This window comes from Callionymus lyra, chromosome 7, assembly GCF_982586985.1.
Source record: "Callionymus lyra chromosome 7, fCalLyr1.hap1.1, whole genome shotgun sequence".
Taxonomy (NCBI): Eukaryota; Metazoa; Chordata; class Actinopteri; order Syngnathiformes; family Callionymidae; genus Callionymus; species Callionymus lyra.
In genome coordinates, this window is record NC_141824.1 from 13,013,109 (window position 1) to 13,039,842 (window position 26,734).

The window sequence follows — 26,734 nt, forward strand, 5'->3', positions numbered from 1 at the left end:
TAATGAGTAGCAAATTACTCATGACATGTTTCATGTCACTGTAATAAGTTACTTACACTTCACAGTCATTTTGACCAATAATGCAAACAATGTAGCATAGCGCAACATAGCATAGTACAATGTAGCGTAGCGCAACTAAGCATAACACAACGAAGCATAGTGCAACGTAGCATAGTGTAATGGACTATAGCGCAACGTAGCATTGTGAAACGTAGAATAGTGTAATGTACAATACCACAACGAAGCCTAGTGCAACGTAGCATAGTGTAATGGACTATAGCGCAACGTAGCATTGTGAAACGTAGAATAGTGTAATGTACAATACCACAACGAAGCATAGTGCAACGTAGCATAGTGTAATGGACTATAGCGCAACGTAGCATTGTGAAACGTAGAATAGTGTAATGTACAATAGAACAGGGTAGCATAGTGCAACGTAGCATTTTGTATTGTACCATAGTGCAATGAAGCATAGTGCAATGTAGCACTGTGTAATTTAGCATAGCGCAACATAGCACAGTCAACGTAGCATAGTGTAATGTAGCATAGAGCAACGTAGCATAGTACAATGTAGCATAGTGTAATGTACCATAGCGCAACTTAGCATGGAGAAACGTAGCATAGCGTAATATCTTATATAATGTCCTATAACGTAAAGTGGTATAACGTAACAAAGCATAACATAATAGGATATTGTAACATAGTGTGATATAGCATAGCATTACGCAGCTCAACATAATGTAGCGCAACATAATGTAACGCAAAGCAACTATGTTTGAGACATTCTGTGAATGAACATTTTTAGTTTTTTTTTATTTAGTTAAAAAAGGATAAAGAGTCCTCTGTTTTTAAAGTGTCTTCTCCTCTAATAATAAATACAACTATAAAGTGATGTTAATTAAACTTGTATTTTAATTTGAAGGCCAAAGTTTATTAAAAAAATAAAACAATTCTTAGTTTAATCAAGTGAAATATTAAAGAGGGTTCTTGGGCAAAAAGACACGTGGGTTTGTTTTGATTACATTATATTTGAACATTTTTAAAAATATATAAACTGTATTAGAACTAACTAAATAACTAAGCCTTGAATTAAGCAGATAAACAGGTTAGTGGGAACCAAACAAAAAGAATCATTGTGTCTCCGGCGCCTGGAGTTGTTCGCTTTCCATATGGCTTCAATGGAATTTGCGTTAGGCAGGCACCAATAAGCTCAATCTAGTTAGCAACATTATATCATCGGAGCCAAATCCAATTTCTGTGCCAGCGAGTCCTGGTCTCTCCACTCACCCCCCTCCAACCATCCCTCTCTCTCTTTCTCTCTCTCTTTCTTTCCACCCCCCCTTCATCCCATGTTCTCAGCAGCCGTCCATCCAGGCCTCTTGAGTGTCACCTGCCCTCAGCGGCGGCGACGCCGGGTCTCAGCATCAGCGTGAGAGTTCATTACACAAGACTGGAGGCTTTGTTTGCCCCGAGAATCCGTCGCAGACGAGTGTGTTTGTTAGCGTGTCTCTGCTGAAAGAAACTGTCGGATAAACCGTGATTTGTTCACCACGAGCGCCGTGCAAGTGACACGTTCAGGAAGATCTTGTTGCTTGTTTTAAACCTAAAAAACATAACTTTATTCATCAAAAATGTGACGCAAGAGTAAAAAAATCCAATCAAAGTTTTTTTTCGCGGTGAACTGTGTTTGTTTCCCCGAGTCTCCGGACGTGTGTTTGTGATCCCGGTTGATTTATCTTCCGTCCGGCGAGTGTGTTTGACAGCTGAGGCAACAATTCACTGCAAGATGAGACACACGAGCGAGAGACGCCTCCGTCCAACTCTGTCTCACGTCCAGACAAACATTCAAAAACACGCCGGAATACATGTCAAGAGACTGGACCGCGTGTTCGTCCCGGAACAAAACCAAGAAAAATAAAGTTTGCTTTCATCACCGTTTCAGTGATTAGTACAGCTTGATCACCGTGAGACTCTAAAGAGGTATAAACGCCTATAGCTGACGCTGCCCCCCTACAATTATCAAAAATTAGCGGAAAGTCTGTAAATCTCTCTTACTTATGATGCAATATATATAGTTTGAATTTTCATAGGGGTCTTCTGTCCCCCTTGACCCGATCGAGTTCTCTCCTTTTTACTAGGATGTCAAAAGTGAATTTGATGATTTTCAATAACATTTTGTCAAAATTGGCTGTTTTTTTTTTTCTTCATGGGGGTCTTCTGGCCCCCATTGCGCCCCCTTACTATTATCAAAATTAGCCGAAATTCTTTAAATTTCTCTTATTTATTATGCAATATATATCGTGTCATAAATGTGAAACATTTTGAATTTTTTAATCGGTGTCTTCTGCCCCCCTTGTGCCCCCTGTCCCTTGACTTGATCAAGTTACCCTCCCTTTACAAAACCCTCAATAGGATGTTTTAATACAATCATTTTCAAAGACGTTTCCTCATGATCAAAATTTGACTTATTTTAAGTTTTCATGGGGGTCTTCTGCTGCTCCATTGTGCCCCCTTGCAATTTTCAAAATTATCTGAAATTCTGTAATTCTATTTTACTTATTACAATTCATATCGCTTAAATATATATTAAATACAATTATCAAAATCAGTAGTGAGCACAAATTCAAATACATTTTGTTGTCATCAAAACTGGGAGTATTTTCATTTTTATGGGGGTCTTTTGCCCCCCAAGTCTCTACCATTACAGTGAACAAAAGTTAAAATTCGTGAAATCTCCCTTACTTGGTATATGATAAATATGTTCTGTGGAAATCGGAAACATTTTTTAGCTCACTAATCTCCACGATCATTTCGCTTGAGCGATGTTGCCCCCTTTGCGCCCCCCCTTACAAAATGAGCTGAAATCCTTGAAAACGTTCCTTGAGTTTGGGCGTCTTCTGCCCCCCTTGCGCCCCCTATCCCTTGACTTGATCAAGTTACCCTTAATTTTAAAACCTTCACTAGGATGTGAGTAGTAAATATGATCATTTTCATAGCCATTTTCTCATCATGAAAATTTGACTTATTTTAATTTTCATGGGGGTCTTCTGCCGCTCCATTGCGCCCCCTTGCAATTTTCAAAATGAGCTGAAATTCTGTATTTCTCTCTTACTTATTATGCAATTTATATTGCTTAAATATATATTAAGTACAATTATCAAAATCAGTAGTGAGCACAATTTCAAAGACATTTTGTCATCATCAAAATTGGGAGTATTTTAATTTTTATGGGGGTCTTTTGCCCCCTAAGTCTCTACCCTTACAGTGAACAAAAGTTCAAATTCGTGAAATCCCCCTTACTTGGTATATGATAAATATGTTCTGTGGAAATCGGAAACATTTTTTAGCTCACTAATCTCCACGATCATTTCGCTTGAGCGATGTTGCCCCATTTGCGCCCTCCTTACAAAATGAGATGAAATCCTTGAAAACGTTCCTTGAGTTTGGGCGTCTTCTGCCCCCCTTGCGCCCCCTATCCCTTGACTTGATCAAGTTACCCTCAATTTTAAAACCTTCACTAGGATGTGAGTAGTAAATATGATCATTTTCATAGCCATTTTCTCATCATGAAAATTTGACTTATTTTAATTTTCATGGGGGTCTTCTGCCGCTCCATTGCGCCCCCTTGCAATTTTCAAAATGAGCTGAAATTCTGTATTTCTCTCTTACTTATTATGAAATTTATATTGCTTAAATATATATTAAATACAATTATTAAAATCAGTAGTGAGCACAATTTCAAAGACATTTTGTCATCATCAAAATTGGGAGTATTTTAATTTTTATGGGGGTCTTTTGCCCCCCAAGTCTCTACCCTTACAGTGAACAAAAGTTCAAATTCGTGAAATCTCCCTTACTTGGTATCTGATAAATATGTTCTGTGGAAATCGGAAACATTTTTTAGCTCACTAATCTCCACGATCATTTCGCTTGAGCGATGTTGCCCCCTTTGCGCCCTCCTTACAAAATGAGATGAAATCCTTGAAAAAGGTTCCTTGAGTTTGGGCGTCTTCTGCCCCCCTTGCGCCCCCTATCCCTTGACTTGATCAAGTTACCCTCAATTTTAAAACCTTCACTAGGATGTGAGTAGTAAATATGATCATTTTCATAGCCATTTTCTCATCATGAAAATTTGACTTATTTTAATTTTCATGGGTGTCTTCTGCCGCTCCATTGCGCCCCCTTGCAATTTTCAAAATGAGCTGAAATTCTGTATTTCTCTCTTACTTATTATGCAATTTATATTGCTTAAATATATATTAAATACAATAATCAAAATCAGTAGTGAGCTCAATTTCAAAGACATTTTGTCATCATCAAAATTAGGAGTAGTTTCATTTTAATGGGGGTCTTTTGCCCCCCAAGTCTCTACCCTTCGTGAAATCTCTCTTACTTGGTATCTGATAAATATGTTCTGTGGAAATCGGAAACATTTTTTAGCTCACTAATCTCCACGATCATTTCGCTTGAGCGATGTTGCCCCCTTTGCGCCCCCCCTTAAAAAATGAGCTTAAAATCCTTGAAAACGTTCCTTACATGGTATGATATGTAAAATGTTTATATATTGCGTGTTTTATTGTATATATAAAAAAAACGCACATTCCCTTCACGTCGGGCTCCTCTGCCGCCCCCCTCTCCGTCGGGACATCTTGATTTGTTCCGTTGCTATTAGATTACCCTGCAGACACTGAAGACGCTCTGTCTGTGTGGATGGATGAAGCCACCAACAAGTCCATCACATTCCCTGAGAACCATGCGTTCGGGGGGGACGCCAGAGAGAGAGAGCGTGTGTGAAGCGAGGGTCCGGGGTAAGTAATGTGATCAGTAATGAATTTTGCGTTGCATTCAAGGGGGCGTAGGAGGTCAAGGCGCCATGCATGGTGGAGGGGAGGGGAAGAAGGAAGAACAGGGACGAACGACTACTTGTGTCCGGGAGTGTCTGACGACTAATCTAATGAAGGAACACAGAAAAAGAGACAGAAAGAGTTAAGGGGGGAGCAGGGGGGCAGTAAAAAAAAGAATGATGAGGAAGAACAAAGGAGGGGAATAGAGCCGCTATAAATGAGGTTAAGTCCTCGTACACACAAGAGGAAGGCGGAAGGGACTGTATATGGATGCGGGACGGTCGAGGGGGGTGATAGTCGATGCTAAACCCATTAGGGCCCGGTGACCCCCTGCTCCACGCACCCACATCAAAGGAACTCATGTTCACTTAAGGAGGGGGTGAAGAGAAGGAGAGTGCACTGCTGCTTCCTAAACGAGTTAAGCATTCGGACGTCAGGGCCGATGGCATGTGTGCGACGCGACGCGAATGCATGCTCGTGTCGCACGCAAACACACAAGCGCATGTGGACGACACACACAAACACACAAGTGCATGTGGACGACACACACAAACACACAAGTGCATGTGGACGACACACTCCACGCACAAGGGCATGTGTGCGACGCATGCAAGCACACGCTAGTGTCTTTCTAGTATTTCTTCGCAAGACTTCGTAGTATTACTCTGTGAGGCACCATACACATACTCCACGAGGCATTGTAGTATTATTCCGTGAGGCTTCGTAGTATTACTCCATGAGGCATTGTAGTATTACTCCTTGAGGCTTTATACACACACTCCACAAGGCTTCGTAGTATTATTCTGTGAAGCTTCGTAGTATTAGTCCACGAGTCTTCATACACAAACTCTGTGAGGCTTCTTAGTATAACTCCACAAGGCTTAATAGTATTATTCTGCAAGGCTCCATACACATTCTCCACGAGGCTCTGTAGTATTACTCTGTGAAGCTTCGTAGTATTAACCAATAAGGCTTCGTAGTATTACTCAGCGAGTCTCTGTAGTATTACTCTTTGAGGCCTCTTAGAACTACTCCACGAGGCATTGCGCTATTACTCAACAAGGCTTTATACGATTAATCAGTAAAGCTCTGTAGTATTACTCCGTGAAGCTTCGTATTATTATTCCATGAGGCTACTTAGTATTACTCAGTGTGGCTTGGTAGTATTATTCTGGGAGGCGTTTTAGTATTACTCCATGAGACTTCACGCTGCTTCACAATATTACTCAGCGAGGTTAGTAGTATTACTCTGTGAGGCTTCGTAGTCTTACTCAGTGACGCTTGGTAGTATTACTCCGGGAGGCTTCTTAGTATTACTCCACAAGACTTTGCGCTGCTTCACACCGTTACCCAGAGAGGCTATGTAGTATTACTCTGTGAGGCTTTGTAGTATTACTCCGCGATGCTTCGTAGTATTACTCCGCAAGTCTTTGTAGTATTACTTTGCTGTATTCCGAGGCGAGGCTTTGTAGTATTACTCCAAAAGGCTTCATAGTCTTACTCAAAGAGGCTTCGTAGTATTACTCTGTGAGGCTTCATACTACTACTCAGCAAGGCTTCATACAATTACACACAGAGACTTCCGTAGTATTACTCCACAACGCTTCGTTCTGCTTCAAACTATTACTCAGCGAGGCTCTGTAGTATTACTAGTCTCTATAGTATTACTAGTCTCTATAGTTTTACTCCACGGGGCTCCGTAGTATAACTCTGAGAGGCTTTCTAATAATTCCGTAGCATTACTCTGTAAGGCTTCATACTATTTCTACAGTAGGCTCCTTAGTATTACTCCACAAGGTTTTGTAGTATAACTCCTTAAGACTACATACTACTACTCCACAAAGCTTTGTAGTACTACTCCAAGAGTGTTTCATCCTCAACTCCCAGGATATTTGGATCCTTCTCAAGCACGAGTGAATTCATTGATCATGTGACTTTCAAACGAGAAGCTAATCTTCAATCGAGTACAAATATGATACAGATATCAAATCTCAAATCTCACAAATATCAGTCACAAGCTTCATGTACGATGTTGAGTACAAATACATTTTCAAACTGTTTCAAATCATCCTGTGTGTCTCGTTTACTCACCGGTCGCCGAACCCACGATGTCCCGACACGGCAGCTCCGACATGGCGTCCGCCAGCCTCTCTCGCAGTCCTTCGTCGCCGGCGTCACCGGAACCCACGATGTGTTTAGGGACCCCGAAGCTCTCGGGCCAGCTCCCACAGACCTCCAGCATGGTGACCCCGCGGGCGTCGTACGTCCCTGAACACAACAGAGAAGGCGGGACTTAACATTTGAAAGATGACAAATCATTAATGTTGATTCATCGCAAGATACAATCATTCAATGAACAGTTTGGAGCTTGTCCCTCGCCATTTTGAGGTTCACCTTCCTTCCTTTTTTATACATATTCAACCATATTGAAACAGGAATAGCAACCTTACTTATGGTTCCAAAAACAGTAAACTCCCATGATGCCTTTCTACACACTGCTCTACTTAGTAGATTGGTTGCTAAGACACTGTATTTAAATTATTTGTTATGTTGCTATGACAAAAAAAAAAAAGGTTGACAGCTGGGCGGCAAAGCATTCACCTCATTGTTGAGTTTCTATGTTCAACCAAATGTTGTTTAATTAAATAATGAAAACTAAATAGTTCACTTTTTTTTTTAACTTATTGCGTTGGTTTTCCAGACCGAGACCCCCAAAGATAAACAAGGGACCAGTGTTATCTTGATCTTTAAAGTATATACTTTATTGAATATTGTTTTGATTGTTTAAGCGCTTTGTGACCCTGGTCTGGAAAAGCGCTATATAAATAAAAAAATACTTACTTACTTACTTACTATACCTTACATATTTAAATACATTGTAGTAAGGTGCACACAAGTACTTACTTATGGTGCCAACAAAACAGTGAACTCCCATGATGCCTTTCTACACACTGCTCTATTTAGTAGATACGTTGCTACAGTACTGTATTTAAAGTATACGTCTGTGTTGCTATGTTAAAAAATGATCGACGGCTGCGATTGGTGGGCTGGGCGGCAAAGCATTATGGGAAGTGTTCTCCTTAATGTTGATTTTTTTGCAAGTTGAAATAATGTTGAATACATTTATTTAATAAAAATACTACTACTTCAGATATTTTCTTAATTTTCCAAAATATACCACCCCCCCCCCCACAAAAAAAAGGGGGACCACCGAACTCAAAAATACCAAAGTCAATCACACCAGGGGCCACAATCGTTGACCAGTCCAAGTCACAGTCAAACAGAGTTTATATTTAACCGGAAATCTTGAATTGTCTTTTCATTCTTATATTTTACTTTAAGTATTAAGTATTAAGTTTTGTGATGTTTTTCTCTCCAACAATTGTTGACATCCATAAACTTTACAAGCCACCATAAAATCAAGAACATTAAGCTACTTTAATTTGGAGACAACAATCCGTAGGGCCACGTACAAACGACCTGATGGGCCAGGTTTGGCCCCCGGGCTATAAAAAAAAAAAAAAAACCCAAAGAAAACCATCAACTTAAAACACTTCACTTCAAGATTGGCGCTAAAATATTCCCAACAGAATGTAACATCCAGAGTCCATCAGCTTCCTTCCAGTGTAGAACACAATCTTCATGCCTGTCAAATCAAATTCAGCCGGAGCGACACTCGGACGTAATCTTTTCTCCTTCTGTCTGCTGTAATTTCTGCAATCAGAGAGATCTTGTGCTTTGGAGCCAGAGAGTCTGCAACCTGCTTCCCAATGTGTGTGTGTGTGTGTGTGTGTGTGTGTGTGTGTGTGTCTAACCCTGAGCAGGCTACACACCGAAACAACTGGTTTATTCTGTTAGTGTGTTCATTTGACTAGGCCACGATGCTTGTCAGCACAGAGGAGTGATAAGAGCTGATTCAGCCATGATGGCAGCTGCCGTGACTCCAGTCTGAGGAAGAAGCAACAAGCCCAGCGACGGGACTTGAAACCTGCAGAACATACCAGTGACCGACGACTTCTGTTGACCCGGAACAGGGAGCATCAGACTTATCAGAGTCTGAATCATGAAAATGTCATTATTAGGGATGTAGGAAAATATCTATACACTTAAATATAGCAATTCTTTCTCCCCACCAAAATAGCGTATCGATATTAAACGACACTGTATGACATTTTTAAACTACCCTGCAAATATTCACTTGATTCCGTTGGATTTCTTCTGTTGTGAAATAAAAACTGATGCTAAGAATTTAAAAGTATTGTGTGTTAAGATAGATAGATACTAGATGGATGGATGGATGGATGGATGGATGGATGGATGGATGGATGGATGGATGGATGGATGGATGGATGGATGGATGGATGGATGGATGGATGGATGGATGGATGGATGGATGGATGGATGGATGGATGGATGGATGGATGGATGGATGGATGGATGGATGGATGGATGGATGGATGGCGATAAAAATTACAGCAAGTTTAATAAAAACAAGAAAAAGAACAAAGTGCAAAACACAAGAACAAAGGTCAAGGGATGACAAAATGCAAATTTAAAGAACATAGATCAAAGGAAATAATGCAAAGAAAAGGATATGAAGAAAAGAAAAGACACCGTGCAATGACAGCTTTCCTACAATTAATATATCATATTGTTGCCCCTGTATCATGATACGTTAGCCTAACCTAGCCTAGCATAGGTTCTGTGATATTTACCTGTATAACTCCCTATCTAGTCTTAAATCTCCCAAAAAATGTTTTCCTTCGTAGCATACAACCATGAACAAAGATACATAAGTTACAAGAAAATGGTTAAAAAAAACATTAATTTAACTAATAATTATTTCATTAGGAAGGGATGAAAAATGTACCAAAACGGGGAAAAAAGCATTAGCATTAGCAGAAATTTAAAAAATTTAAGTTTCATTTTTATTAAGCGGCATTCTTGATTTTAATTTAAAAAAATTAAAAAAATTAAAATTATATTTCAAGATGTATATAAGGAAGGGATGGAACTCAATCACGAAAGGGGCCAAAATATTTAACCAACGTGAGTCGGGGGCCAAACTAAATGCATATTTACGAAACTGTCCGTAACAGGAAGTGTGATGTTGTCTTTAATTTTTGTTAAATTATCTTTTCGTTTGTTTCTTTGAGTAAAACATCTGAGTTTGAAGTTGTTTAAGTGATAAATACTTTTGAAAGTTGGCAGAAGCTAAAATTAAGATTTTGTTCCGAAATCCTTTATTTGTCCCGCGAGGGGAAATTCGGTTTAAACAACAGCAAGAGCAATATACCCCAAATAAAACACCCAGAAATAAAATAATAAAATGAAAAAATCTAAATAGAATAGAATAGAAATCTGCACCATCTTTGTAAACATGAAGCGAAACAAAACAAAGTTATTGTTGAAAGTTCAAACACAAACATAAGATTTGTTTCTTCTCACTTTAGCAGCGAAAAAAGGAAAAGAAAAAAAAGTATCCTTTCTTTCTCTTGACTCTCTTCCCCTCCGCGAGTGAAAGAATGCCCCTCTGGAGCTATCAGAAGACGCGGCGCAGACAGGATGACATAAAAGAAAACCATAAAGATGAAGACAGAGATCTTCTCCTCTCTCGGCCAAAACCACATGTACGCAGTCGGCACGTCTGCGAAGAGACGCTCGACGATACGCGCCGTCATGTTTATTTATACGTGTAGCTCGGTGTCATAAAAGCTTCTTGATGCTTCTCGCTGCACACACTCGTACCAGAGCATGTGTCGCACGCATCGTTCGGGCCGGACTCCAGTCGACTTGTTTCGTGTCGTTCCAGGCGGAGGACGAGACAAAGAGGCGGTGAGTGACGTGACGACAAGCGCTGACGGTGAACGCACAACAACACAAACATGCTCCTTTTTTTTTTCAATTTGCCAAGAAAATCCCAAAAGAGCAAAAGCTTTGAGTTTTAAAGTCTCTTGATCTTTTTAAACAACTTGTCAGGATCTGATCCCAATATTGAGGGAATTATAATAGTTTTCTTTCTTTTTTTTTAAATGTGGCGCACACGCATGTAGAGATCGTGTGTTGGCCCTTCAAAGTCGGACCCCTCATTTAATGTGATCCACTTGATTTTTATCTTTGGACCTAAAGAAAATAATAATTAGGAGAAAATAATCAGACATGATTATAAATTATTCTTGTTTTTAGAAAATTGATGAGTAAATGTTTCTTAACCACATTGGCTGAAAGTTTTGTAATTAAAGGTAGTTTAACAAATCATTTTTGTATCTTAATATTTCTTTTTTTTTAGAGACTATGTTCTGGGTCTATCTTATCATGAAGCAAAATAAAACAATTTTAACTTCCTTGATTTCAATCTTAAAGTCTAAAAAAATGATTGTAATAACAATCTACCAATAGGCCGAAAAATAATTAGCATTAGCTTTAGCTTTAGCTTTAGCCTTAACCTTAGCCTTAGCCTTAGCCTTAGCCTTAGCATTAGCAGAATGTTATACCTATAAACAAGAAATTTAAGTTTCATTTTTTAATCTTAATATCTTGAAACTAAGACTATTTTCAGGGTCTGTCAGTTGAATCTTATCATGAAGTCAAATGAGACAATTTTAACTTGCTTGATTTTAATCCTAAAATCTTAAAATCGTCTTACAAGAATCACGAAATGTTTGCAGTTTAAAAAATCGAATTGATAATTATCATTATCATTAGCATTAGCATTAGCAGAATCTTGTACCTCTAAAGAAGACATTAATGTGTCTTTAAAAAAAAAAAAATCTTATTTCAGGATATTTAGTGACAAAAATCCGACATGAAATTCTTGTAAACAGTAAAATAGGTGACAAAAGCATGTTTACTTTAATAAATGAAGACTTTAATCTTACTTTAGTAGTTTAATTTTCATGTCGATAAAGGTGTGTTTAAGATAAGATAAGAAACAGTGATTATGAATGATAACAATTACATAGAGAATAAAAGTAAAGAAATGTGAAAAAGGCTTTATCTCAGGGTCAAGGTGACCCGGAGGCCCGGAAACAAATGTGTTTGTGGTATCCCTTGAGTTGTCTCTGGGTCAAGTAGGCCCGAAAACAAATGTGTTTGTAGTATCCCTTGTGAAGGCCAGGGAGGTCGTTCACCTTGACCCAGAGACAACACAAGGGATACCACAAACACATTTGTTATCGTGCTTTTGGGTCACCTTGACCCATAGATAACACAAGGGTTAAAGTGTTTGATTAAAAAATAACAAACACAAAAGTAATTAAATAAAAAATGATCCTCAGAGAAATAAAGACAACAATCAGACTCATAAATACGTAAATAATTTCAAACACAGACCGTAAATAAAAATGTAGTTTGGCTCGTAACTTAAACTACTAAAATATTCTTAAAGAACGTTCCTCAGACCAACACGTTCTTGTGAAGATGTTTATTCATCAGATGTTCAACTGAGATGTTTCTACACTTCCATGTCATGTGACCACCGGCGCTGAACCTGGACAAACCTGATGCGTCATGTCGTTTTTTTTTTTCTTTCTAGGCTGTGTTTCACACAAACACCAGAATAAATTACTTTTTTTCTATTGAAATAAATCCTAAATCTGACAATCCAAGTGTGCGAACAGGCTGAGAATTATAGCGGGAGCTTAGAAAGGTTGATTTAATGGCATTGTAAAATATGTGACCATGTTAAACCTCTGCCAAATGGTCAGCTGGAGGTTTTAGTGGGATGTACCATTTCGTTTTTTTTTTTTAGTAGGCGACAAGCCACTCTACGACTACACACTAAGCTGTCCTGTCCAGATGGGTCTTTGAAGCTTCAAAATTTAATTCAGGCTTTAGACACACACACACTCACACACTCTCACACACACTTGATTTCACAGTGATGTTTATGTACCTTAACCTCCCCTAAACCTAAACACACGCCGATGACTTTTTGTACCCGAAGCGAGAGTCCCTGATAACATGGCCCCGCAAACATAGGCTTCGCTTCCTCTGAAGTGCAACAAAGTTATCAGCGAGAGCTCAGCGGACGCGTGTGTCGGGGGCGCGATTGTGTTTGTGCGGATTTGGAGGTGGGTCAGCGTTATCAGGACCGACTCCCGACGGGCGAGGACGACCCTCGCAGCCTCTCACGCCGGCATTAGCACCTGTCACTGGCCTGCAGCCGCACTGACACTCGCCAGGCTGACACACACACACACACACACACACACACACACACACACACACACACACACACACACACACACACACACACACACACACACACACACACACACACACACACACACACACACATCTACACACACATCTACACACACACACACACACACACATCTACACACACACACACACACACACACACACACACACATCTACACACACACACATCTACACACACACATCTACACACACACACACACACGTACATCTACACACACCTACACACACACACACACATCTACACACACACACACACACACACACACACACACACACACACACACACACACACACATCTACACACACACACACACACACACACACACACACACACACACACACACACACACACACACACACACACACACACACACACACACATCTACACACACACACACACACACACACACCCCCCACACACACACACAGAGTGTGTACAGTTGTTGGATCTTTGATAACCAGAGAGACACACACACACACATCAAAGGGTCTGTTGCCGACTTCTCATGCTGATAAGAAGTTTTTGTTGTTTTTCGTTGGTGGGAAACATGGAAGCTTGTGCTGACTCGGCGAAAAATAAAAAAATGCTTTTGGAAATTAAAGCGCGACTTCAAGCAAATCGAACAGGAAAATTAAAAAATAAAAAGAACGAGTTAAACAGTCTGATAGCAAGAGGAGTGAATGAGTCCCTGGGTCTATTAGTGTTGCATCATGGGAGGAGCATTTGATACAAAATATACAATAAATAAATACAAACATTTAATTTGGGGCCATTTTCCCAATTTTCCTTATTAAAACAAAAACTGTAAATCCAATTTAATATAAAACATATTTTTAAATCAATACATTTTTGGAGAAAGGCCTCGAATTTCTATGTGGACGACACTTTTGGAGTCTAATCTATAAGAACTTTCCAGCGCATCTTGTGTATCTTATTTATGACTATTTATCCAATAACATGATAATACTTAACATCGACATCCATCTTCATACAAGCTTCATTATTGTGTCTAAATAATATTTACTGTAAACAAAAAAGACAAGTTTGACACACATTTAATTTTCACCTTCAGTAAATTATGTTATTATGTAAATTCTGTTGCTTTATTGCTAAAAAACAAACTAACAAAGTTTTATTTAAAAATGACAAGATAATACTAACAATTCTAGATTGCTTTAATTAACCCTGTTCACCCCCTGTGGTGAGAAAGAGTACTGCAGTTCTACACCTGTTTTCTCGATCGATCAGCAGCGACGATTCTCACTAATACATTTGAGACGTTGACTGTAGAGATTCACGCTGTATAATAAATACTTATGTAAAGTTTATATTGGTGATATGATGAGGAACAACAACACACAAGCGACACTTTGTATCGGATCAGTCAGATATGATTGACAGTTCTCCGGTGCCTCGATCGTAGGTACTAGCCTTTACTGTCAGACCAAATACTGACACATTAATGTTATACACACAAATATATAATATCTGTGAAATTATGTTTAATCACACATGAAGGTATGAATTTACCAAATGTGTTTGTGGTATCCCTTGTGTTGTCTCTGGATCAAGGTGAACAACCTCCACCACTGCATAAAGTAAGTAAGTAAGTAATTTTTATTTGTATAGCGCTTTAACAGACAAGGGTCACAAAGTATGAAAGCCAGGGAGGTCATTAACATTGACCCAGAGACATCACAAGGGATACCACAAACACATTTGTTATCGGGCCTCCGGGTCACCTTGACCCTGAGATAACACTGTGTAGATTTTTTAATTTCGGATTAACATACATTGGATTATTCAAGTTTTTCTGCGAGTACAATATTCCATAATAGGAAATCAAGGCAAAATCCTATTTTATTGCTGTATTTCAGTGAATAACGTCCCGTATTTGGATTTAAAAAACAGGTTTTAATACGTAGAAATGTTTTCCGATTTGCGTTTCAAAATTAACAATAAAATGAACAGAAGCTACACGGACCGCTTCACTTCCTGTTGCACGAATCTATCCACTCAGAATAAAGATGTCTTTAAAAATTGAAGAAATCGGAGGCCTTTCTCCGAAAATGTATAGATTTAAAAAAAAAATGCCATTAATCAATTATCAAAAATAATAATCGAAAAAAGACCCAAAAATTCTTTTTTTTTGATTTGAGTTTCTAAATTGAATATAGAATGAAAAGAAGGTTCACGGTCCAAATCCTATTTTGTTCTTTGTTTTTAGAAAAACGGCACAATTTTCGTTTTTTTTTTAGATTTTCGTTTCAAAATTAAAACGAAGGGGAACACGGACCCCTTCACTTCCTGCTACACGGATCAATCGTCGCAGACCGAAGATATAAACGTCATCATTTGAATTATAGAAATTAAATTCCTTTCTTCAAAAAATGTATAGATATTCTTTTTTAAGATTCCATTAAATTGGATTTACAATTTTTGTTTAAAAAATGAAAATAACAAAAAATGCCACAAAAATTTGTGTTTTGATTTGCGTCAGAATTTAATATAGAATGAAGGGTTCAAATCTTATTTTATAAATTGTGTTTTAAAAACATGGTGCACTTATTGAATAGGAAGAAAAAATGTCGTTTTCCGATGTGCGTTTCAAAAGTAGAACTGATGTTGAAGGAAGGACAGTTATTTGGGAAAGAAAAACACAAAGACAACAGAGTAATACTCCCTGTTACAGACAGTTTAGTAAATACACAAGTTGTTCAAACCTGAGTCTTAACTTGTCAAAATGTTTTTGTCCACTTAGTTGATTGAGTTACTAAACCCCCCCGGAGTCAAAACTGGTCAACAAGTCAAGACGGAACACGATCCGTGGAACTCTCAGGTTGAACATAAGTGACTGAAGGTGAAGTAAGGATGTGTCGGTGCGACGGCAGCAGCAGCAGCAGCAGCAGCAGCAGCAGCAGCAGGACGAGGAAAAGGAAAAGGATTCCAATCACATGCTCGGGATTGTTGTTTGTCCCTCCATCAGTTTAAAACCCAGTGGGATTAAAAGCCACTTCCCAGCTGTTAGCCCCTGCATACTGACCCTACTTACCCACAGAGCCAGCGCCGCTTTCCTTAAGAGACACACTCGCACAACAACACACCAAATTAACTCGTCACATTGTTGTTATTTCGCTTTAGACTCAATTTAATGAAGAAAATAATCAACATCTTAATAACTCTGTAACTATGAGGTCGACGCAGTACTCTTGAGTATTGCTGAACATAAAAACATTTTACACTTTGGACCTTCTTGTTCAGGGAACGTTATTTCCGGGCGTTAGCCGTATCTCTTGATATCAGGTTGTCGCTTTTTGTCTTATTCTTGGTGCAAACATAATTTTAACGATTATCCTGATCATTCTGCTGCTGTATATTACTTTTTTTTTTAAAGAACTAAAACTATTCCAGGGTCAAACAGAAGTGGTGGAAAGAAGTGGAACTACACGATGGGTCAAAATACCAGCTCATTGAAAGGAAGAAAGAAACATCACAATCCTTTTCAGGTTTCCTTGATATTGATCTTAAAGAGTTCACTTGAAGGTAAATAGTAGATACATTCCATTTATATATAGTTTATATATATATCAGTGCCATCAGAAAAATAAAAACTGTATAATTTAATTCAATGTTTCCAATTTTCTTTTTTTTTTTCACATAGAATTTGATATTCTGATTCCAATCGTTAAACAATACATCCTGTATGATAGTTGTTGGTATGATAGTGACGCTTCACAATATTAAACCAATTTTTATATTGAATTTAAATGGCTACAAATGAAAATATATTTAATTTAGAACAAATATTTTTGAATTACTGGGATAATATTTTCAAACTCGATAAAAATTAAAATATATATATATATTTTTTTAAGTAATTAATTAATGGATACTATTTTTCTTTCCACATAGAGTTTGATATTCTAATCTCAATAATTCAAAAATATTTGTTCTAAATATGTTAAAAAGGCAGAGGCAAAATAATGTTGAAGATTTTAAAGCAATGATGCATTTATAACTTGTTTATATAATATTAGCTGAAATACCCAGTGTTGCTCAGGTTTAAAACAAAAACTCTTATTCCAAATTATTGGTGTTTAAATTGTAAAATGGGGCAGAAATTATGGAAATAATTCAGGTTTAACCTGTATTAAATACATGTATATACACTTAAAGTTAATCCAAAGAGCTGCATTTCTGGAAATCTTTCTTACATAGTATGTCGTAAATATGGTTTTAATTTCTGCGAAATGGGACATAATTGAATCTTCATGGGGGTCGTTTACCCCCCTTTATGCCCTCTTTACCTTGACCTGATGGAGATGACCTTTGACCTCCGCCAGACAGGACATACAGACCTACTATTTCATAGATAAAGATAGAAGGCAAATCAAGAAACTACCGTTCAGACCATCAAGTTAATACTTCTTGGATTGAAATCGAAAGTGTTGCTCGATAAAGACGCGATGTAAACCAACACTAGGCGAACATAAGCTCGGGAATGCAACACAAGGAGGAAGAAAAAAAAGAAGTCTCTGGTCTTCTCCGGAGAAATGCAGCAACAGGAAGGATCCATTTCCATGGAGTCTAACGCAATTAAAAGTCTAGAATGAAGTAAGGGTAACGACATTAACTGGGCTCTGGGCTTCATTACGCTGCATTAGCCGTGTTGAGCCAGTTTTAAGTTTCTACGAGTTGAATTTGACGGCGTAATGAAATGAACTCTAATCAACTCTCAAGGTAATAAAACCTCTGTCTCACACTGCAGCATCATGTGGTTGATATGGAGGAAGGATCACAAATCACTCGCTTGTTCTGGACTCGCTGTGTTTGGAACAACACGACATCAGAAGATGAATTAGAAACGTCAGTATCACAGTGATATATATTCTACTGACACCAGGAATTATGATGATTTAAGGTACAACTCTGTAACTTATAGATGACTTTGTTTCAACTGTTTCCAGGGGAAAAATCAAGCAGAAAAACATAAAATACAGATATTTTATTAGTCCACAAGATTTTTCCATAAATTAAAAAATTCAATCTCGTCTTATCCTTTATATCAGTTTATGATACATTTGTAAGTTTTATAAAATCGCACAGTCTTTGTTTTGTATACATTGTCTAGTACAATTTCTAACTACTATCAACATTTACACCCATCATCAAATAGTTTTTACTCTTAATCAAACAATTTTCAACTATAATCAAACCATTTTCAACTAAAATCAAACAATTTTCAACTATAATCAAACCATTTTCAACTAAAATCAAACAATTTTCAACTATAATCAAACCATTTTCAACTACAATCAAACAACTTTCAACTATAATCAAACAATTTTCAAAGATAATCAACAATTTTCATCTATAATCAAACAATTTTTAACTATAATCAACAATTTTCAACTATAATCAAACAATATTCTACTATAATCAAACAATTTTCAAAGATAATCAACAATTTTCATCTATAATCAAACTATTTGTAACTATAATCAAACAATTTTCAACTTTAATCAAACAATTTTCAACTTAAATCAAACAATTTTAAACTATAATCAAACAATTTTTAACTATAATCAACAATTTTCAACTATAATCAAACTATTTTCAACTGTAATCAAACAATTTTCATCTATAATCAAACAATTTTCAACTATAATAAAATAATTAAATTGTAAAGATTGACTACACAATCTCTGAGCTGCACAGGTAGAAAGATACATTTTTATAAGTATAAAGTCTTAAAAAAAGAGCTTAAACAATGTTTTCACTTCACTTCAGTCACAGTCTGAAGCAACAACAAACACTGAGCAGGACATTTCCACGACCTGATTCCTGAGCGCCCGGGTTACTACACGGTTACTCCAGGGTTACTACAGGGTTACCTGTGCTTTTACTGTCCACGCTTGATTAGCTCAATTCAATTTGGCTTTAGTGCCGAGAACTAAATGGTGGTTTATTGTTTTATTAGCGGCTAGAATGCGTTTGTGCAGAGTGTTCAGTACATTAGATAATTCTCACAGCCCTCATGTCTCCGGAACACACACTAAAACACACACACACTAAAACACACACACATAAAACACGCTACGATCACACTTTGATGCAGTTTGTTCATGAAAAGACTCTTGTGTGTGTGTTGAAGATCAAGAGGATACTTGTTCTGCCAAATACTTTAAATTAAGTTAATAACTGAGTTTGATCCACAACACAGTGCAACACAACGTGTTGCCGCTGGTTACAAATGTGTGCGAGTGTGTCGGACGCACACTGTCAGGGTGAGATATGAGTTTTGATTATCTCGAGTATTTAGGTCGTGTCACAAAGCAGTCGCCTGACGGATCTACGAAAAGATATTAAACCAGTTATGACGAGCATGAGGCAGTTTAGTTTCTTCTATTAACATGATTCGTGTTTTTAGAAAATACATTTTTAAAGTATAAATTTGATAAAATATGACTTTATTCGTCACAGCGAGAACAGAAATATACACATATTAAAATATACATAATAACATTTATAATGATAATACAAACTAAATGATAAGAATACATACTATACATACTAATGAATATAACAAAATAATAATAATAAATACTGCTACTCCTACCACTACTACTATGATAACTACTACCACATCTACTTCTACTACTATCACTACTCTTACCCATACTAGCATTACTAACACTTCTACCACTACTGTTACTCCTATAACTACCACTACTACTCCTACAAAAAAATACCACTACTACTACTACTACAAATACCCATCCTCCTCCTCTTCCTCCTCCTCCTACTACTACTCCTACTACCACCACTAATACTACTTCTACTCCGACTGCTACCACTACTACTATTCCTACTACTAGCACTATTCCAAGACTTACTACCATTACTGCCACTTCTACCACTACTCCTATAACTACTACTACTCCTACTACTCCAAATACTACTATTCCTATTTCAACTACCACCAATACTGCTTTTTCTTTTGATTGTTCAAGCATTTTGTGAACATGGTCTAGAAAGACATTTTAAAAATAACTATTACTTACTGACTTACTTACTATCACTACTCTGTGTACTACTACAATTACTACTTACAATACTCCTACTAATTCCCATACTCCTCCTAATACGTCAACTACCAATACTCCCACTATTATTCTTATTCCTCCTCCTCCAACTAAAACCAATAGTCCAACTACTACAACCACTACAACTACAACAACTACTACTACAATTTCTCCTCTTCCTACTACTACTACTACTACTACCACCACTATTCCAACACTTACTACCATTGCTGCCACTTCTAACACTACTCCTATTCCTACTGCTATTCCCACTACCAATACTACACCTACTACTCCAAATACTACTATTCCTATTTCAACTACCAACACTACTGCTATTGCTTTTGATTGTTCAAGCGTTTTGTGACCCTGGTCTAGAAAGACGTTTTACAAATAACTATTACTTACTTACTGACTTACTTACTAACTTACTATCACTACTCCTTCTACTACTACAGCCACTACTTACAATCCACTTACTTACTTACTTACTTATTTACTTACTATCACTACCACAACTCCTTGTACTACTACAACTTCTACTTACAATACTCCTACTAATTCCAATACTCTTCCTAATACTCCTACTACTATTCTTCCTCCTCCTCCTCCAACTAAAACCAATAGTCCTACTAGTATCACTACAACTACAACAACTACTACTACAACCTACTATATAAATATAATTAATACAAGTAATTTAGGCTTCATTGTTGTATCTTAATATCCTAAAAATAAAACATTTTCTAGTTTTGTCAGGTGGAAGTATCTCATCATGAAGTCAAAGACAACAGTTTGTACTTCAATAAGTACTCGCTAACAGTTCAGTTATTACTGGTTTGGACGAAATGAGGGGTTCTCTAGGTTCACCCGTGAGCTACAGATAAAGTCATAAAAATGGAGGAAGAGTAGATCTCAACGCAAGTAACGCTTTAAGACACGATGGCGGCGAGAGTCGTGCGACTCGACTTCATCCCGGGACGATGAAGCCGAGGAGTCCTTCCCCCGCAACACGGTCACGCCATCATGATATCAAAGAGGTCGTCACTGAAAGGTCAGCGCCGCAACAGTGTCGGTGTCGGAGTGCGTCCATTAAGGTCGCGGTGTTACTATTCACATGCTGTGTAGGTAACTTGACAAAAACACACTTTTAATAGATGTTCACATGACTGGGCTGCGAACCCATCATGGAGTCCCTCCAGGCTGTGTGCGTCTGCTTGAGTGTGTGTCTGCTTGAGTGTGCGTCTGCTTGAGTGTGTGTCAGCCCGAGACAGCCAGAGTGTCTCCGATATCCGCCGGGGAAAAGTACTAAGAGTGCGAGCTATAGCACACTGGTTTGTGGTGCCGGGGCTAGTGTTAATGGAGATGTAAGCTCACAGGATTAGCACCCAATGGTAGGTGTGTGTGTGTGAGTGTGTGTGTGTGTGTGTGAGTGTGTGTGACTGGGTCTTTCTTTCATTACATTAAGGCCGATGCTTCTAAATCATTTACTCCCTCTGCAGTCTCTGTGGTGTTGGCTAAGTGTTAGTAATCCACATCAATACCCGGGTCTGCCTCTAGGCACTTTACTCACTCCTCACACACACACACACACACACACACACACACACACACACACACACACACACACGCTCCTACATGTGCGTGCACACTCGTCCAGACACCCAAACTCTTAGCAGATATGAAGACGCATTAAGCTGATACCAGTTCAATGTTAATGAGTCCAGACACCCCCGTATGAGCCGGTGACAAGAACCGGTTGAATTATTCAAAGTCGTTCTTGCTTCGTCTGCGTCGTCCGACCGGAGTTGAAAGATTCAACGTCCGAGAAAAAAAAAAACGTGTGTTTTTGTTGCGACCTCTTAATGACTGGTGGTTAGTCTTCGTACCTGGACCAGGATAAGTCAGACTATGATGACACGTACAGATAGTTGTCCTGGAGTTACCAGTGATTCTATTCATTTATATAGAACGTTAAGAAAGTAAGAGTAACATTATAATACATATATAAATTAAAATGAAATGAAGTTTTGAGTAAATATTGTGTTTATTGAAACTTAAGATGAACATTTTTGGATAATAGTTGAAAATTGTTTGATTTTAGATGGAAAGTGTTGGATTATAACTGTAAAATGTTTGACTGTAGATGGAAAATTTTCAATTATAGTGAAAAAATGTTTGATAACAGTAGCAAATTTTTCGATTACAGTTGAAAATTGTTTGATTTTAGTTACATTTTTTGATTGTAGTTGAAAATTGTTTGACTATAGTTGAAAATTGTTTGATTATAGTGGAAAATTGTTTGATTATAGTTGAAAATTGTTTGATTATAGTTGAAAATTGTTTGATTATAGTTGAAAATTGTTTGATTATAGTTGAAAATCGTTTGATTATAGTTGAAAATTGTTTGATTTCATTTGAAAATTGTTTGATTATAGTTGAAAATTATTTGATTATAGTTGAAAATTGTTAGATTTCATTTGAAAATTGTTTGATTATAGTTGAAAATTGTTTGATTATAGTTGAAAATTGTTAGATTTCATTTGAAAATTGTTTGATTACAGTTGAAAATTGTTTGATTATAGTTGAAAATTGTTTGATTTCATTTGAAAATTGTTTGATTATAGTTGAAAATTGTTTGATTATAGTTGAAAATTGTTTGATTACAGTTGAAAATCGTTTGATTATAGTTGAAAATTGTTTGATTATAGTTGAAAATTGTTTGATTATAGTTGAAAATTGTTAGATTTCAGTTGAAAATTGTTTGATTATAGTTGAAAAGTTTTTGATTATAGTTGATTAATTTATAAACACACAAATCAGTGTTTTTAAACATCTTTTGGAAATTTCTAACAAGTGGTAATCTTATGGTAAAAACATAATCTTTCTGCCAGAAAATGCATCAAATGTACAAGAATAAATTCAGCCTGAACTTCTTTAAATACCCCTTAAACCCACCAGATGAAGATGATCTCGACTGGATTGAATCTGAATCTTCACGTCAAAACAATGTCGTGACGAACAAGAGTCTAGTTCCCCGACTAACCACCACATCTTGATCCGAGCTGCAACACAAATGGAAAGTTATTATCTCTATCACGTACAGTTCAGAGGTTCTTGTTACATAATTTTCCTTAAATCGTCAATAACTGTCATGAGTTTCATGTCGACAAACAATAAACAAATTCTGCTTCGAACCACAAAATGAATAAAACGTCCGTCTTGTTTGTTTGATGAGGCGAACGAGACGTCTGTTCTTAATTAAATAGAGTAAATTAAGTTTTCAAGAGTTTTAAATGAAGCGAGTGATACAAGTCTACATTTATTGAACGAAAAAAAAAACATAAACTTTGAATCATTCTTTCTCTAAAAACGACGGGGACGTGACATTCTGGGGTCGAGAATAAACTTGTGAATATTTGATTTTAAGTAAAAAAAAAATGCATTTAAATCCATGTTTCTTCGGTTTTTAAGAAGTATGAGATGAAGTTTTGTCACAGATAACATCAGAATATAATCTTGAGAACAAGGCTTACTACCATTACTGCCACTTCTACCACTACTCCTACTACTCCAAATACTACTATTCCTATTTCAACTACCACCACTACTGCTTTTTCTTTTGATAGTTCAAGCATTTTGTGAACATGGTCTAGAAAGACGTTTTCCAAATAACTATTACTTTCCTACTTACTTACTTACTTACTATCACTACTCCTTCTACTACTACAATCAATACTTACTATTCACTTACTTACTTACTTACTATCACTACTCCTTGTACTACTACAACTACTACTTAGAATATTGTACTAATACAACTACTACTTAGAATATTGTACTAATACAACTACTACTTACAATACTGGGGTCGTTGAAGAGTATAAACTTGTGAAAATGTGATTTTAAGTTCAAGAAAATGCATTTAAATCCATTTATCATGGGTTTTTAAGAAGTATGAGATGAAGTTTCGTCACAGATAACATCAGAATATAATCTTGTGAGAACAAGGCTTACTACCATTACTGCCACTTCTACCACTACTCCTACTTTTTTTTTTCTTTTTTTTTTTTTTTTTTTATTTTTTTTTTTTAGAATCCCTTATTAGTCCCGCGAGGGGAAATTCAACCATTCACACATACTGATGGGAGTAGGCTGCACACTTGCGCCAAGTTCACCATCAGGAGCAATCAGGGTGAAGTGTCTTGCTCAGGGACACAACGACACAAGCTTGTCTGGAGCTGGGATTGAACCTGCAACCTTTTGGACTGCAGGCAACCACTCTACCATCTGAGCTATGTCGCCCTATTACTACTACTACTCCAAATACTACTATTCCTATTTCAACTACCACCACTACTGCTTTTTCTTTTGATAGTTCAAGCATTTTGTGAACATGGTCTAGAAAGACGTTTTCCAAATAACTATTACTTTCCTACTTACTTACTTACTTACTATCACTACTCCTTCTACTACTACAATCAATACTTACTATTCACTTACTTACTTACTTACTATCACTACTCCTTGTACTACTACAACTACTACTTAGAATATTGTACTAATACAACTACTACTTACAATACTGGGGTCGTTGAAGAGTATAAACTTGTGAAAATGTGATTTTAAGTTCAAGAAAATGCATTTAAATCCATGTTTCATGGGTTTTTAAGAAGTATGAGATGAAGTTTCGTCACAGATAACATCAGAATATAATCTTGTGAGAACAAGGCTTACTACCATTACTGCCACTTCTACCACTACTCCTACTCCAATTACTACTACTACTCCAAATACTACTATTCCTATTTCAACTACCACCACTACTGCTTTTTCTTTTGATTGTTCAAGCATTTTGTTAACATGGTCTAGAAAGAAGTTTTCCAAATAACTATTACTTTCCTACTTACTTACTTACTTACTTACTTACTTACTATCACTACTCCTTCTATTACTATAATCAATACTTACTATTCACTTACTTACTTACTTACTATCACTACTCCTTCTACTACTACAATCGATACTTACTATTCACTTACTTACTTACTTACTATCACTACTCCTTCTACTACTACAATCAATACTTACTATTCACTTACTTACTTACTTACTATCACTACTCCTTCTACTACTACAATCAATACTTACTATTCACTTACTTACTTACTTACTTACTATCACTACTCCTTCTACTACTACAATCAATCCTTACTATTCACTTACTTACTTACTTACTATCACTACTCCTTCTACTACTACAATCAATACTTACTATTCACTTACTTACTTACTTACTATCACTACTCCTTCTACTACTACAATCAATACTTACTATTTACTTACTTACTTACTTACTTACTATCACTACTCCTTGTACTACTACAACTACTACTTAAAATATTGTACTAATACAACTACTACTTACAATACTGGGGTCGTTGACGAGAATAAACTTGTGAATATGTGATTTTAAGTTCAAGAAAATGCATTTAAATCCATGTTTCATGGGTTTTTAAGAAGTATCTGATCAAGTTCTGTCACTTATAACATCAGAATATAATTTGGTGAGAACATTTTCGTCAACTTCTTGTAAAATAAGACGACAATTCTGTCATTATTGAGTCAAATATTTCTTTTACAATAACAAAAAAAAACACACACTTTGTTGTACACCCACTGACCCACTGCTCCAGGTCAAACGTTTGACTTGTAAGCTCGTGCCCCAAAACTAATGACCTCCACAGGAAAAGCGGGTGCGAGAATAGAAGGTGGAAAAGGTCCTGGAAAAAAAAGAAAAAGAAAAAGCCTCTCCCTGTTGTTGGTTTTCCACGCGGCAGAATTAATAACCGGCTGAAGGGACACTGATTAGATGGCGCTCGTATACTTAACACGAAACAGACGCCACCGAACGGTGTCGGCTGACAAATGAACAGAAAAGTGACAGCGACCGTGTGTTGCCGACTGTACCTGGAGTCTGGTGACCCCGGCGGACTTTGGTGACACGTGTTTGTGTAGTTCACGTTCAAGACAACTAGTCAAGTCTATATTGTATGAAGTATTTGGTATTTGGTAGGAGGTATTTGGATGTTTTTGAGTGTCTTTTTTGGACGGAGATGAAGACGAAGATAGCTGAGCTCCAGTCGCTACATTAAAATGAACAAACATTTTTGTCTTTAACTTTAAAAAGTACAGTTATAAGTATCGACTGCTGGGCATCACGAGCAGTAGTATTTGTATCACGGATGTAAGAGATAACGCGCGTACATAAAGTCTATTTAATAAAAGTATCGATGGATAAACACTTGAGGTTGTTTGTGTATTTTTGGTAACAAATATATCGAACCCCAACTCTCTTGACTCAATCACATGTTTCAAATGTTCAAGTTTTCATCTCTAAGATGCAGTAAGTTCCTCATCATCGTATTTTGAACTTATTACTTCATAAAAGTTTGTCCGAAATCTCGTCAAACGAGAGGTTACGAGAGCGCAGTCCCTTATAACGTAACAATGGCTTCACTCCAGATGTTATAATCCCTCCCCGCTTCGTTTATACAACGAGTCCCTTGGGAGGTGGAGAC

At 37.1% G+C, this 26,734-nt stretch overlaps 1 protein-coding gene across 1 annotated transcript in view; it reads right to left on the minus strand.

The window, feature by feature from the left end:
• Positions 1–26,734, minus strand: part of bcas3 (BCAS3 microtubule associated cell migration factor) — a 339,719-nt gene that overhangs the window by 31,326 nt on the left and 281,659 nt on the right. The window contains exon 23 of the mRNA XM_087795199.1: positions 6,936–7,112. Within this exon, the coding sequence (XP_087651325.1) occupies positions 6,936–7,112 (177 nt within the window). The remainder of the gene's footprint in view (positions 1–6,935; positions 7,113–26,734) is intronic.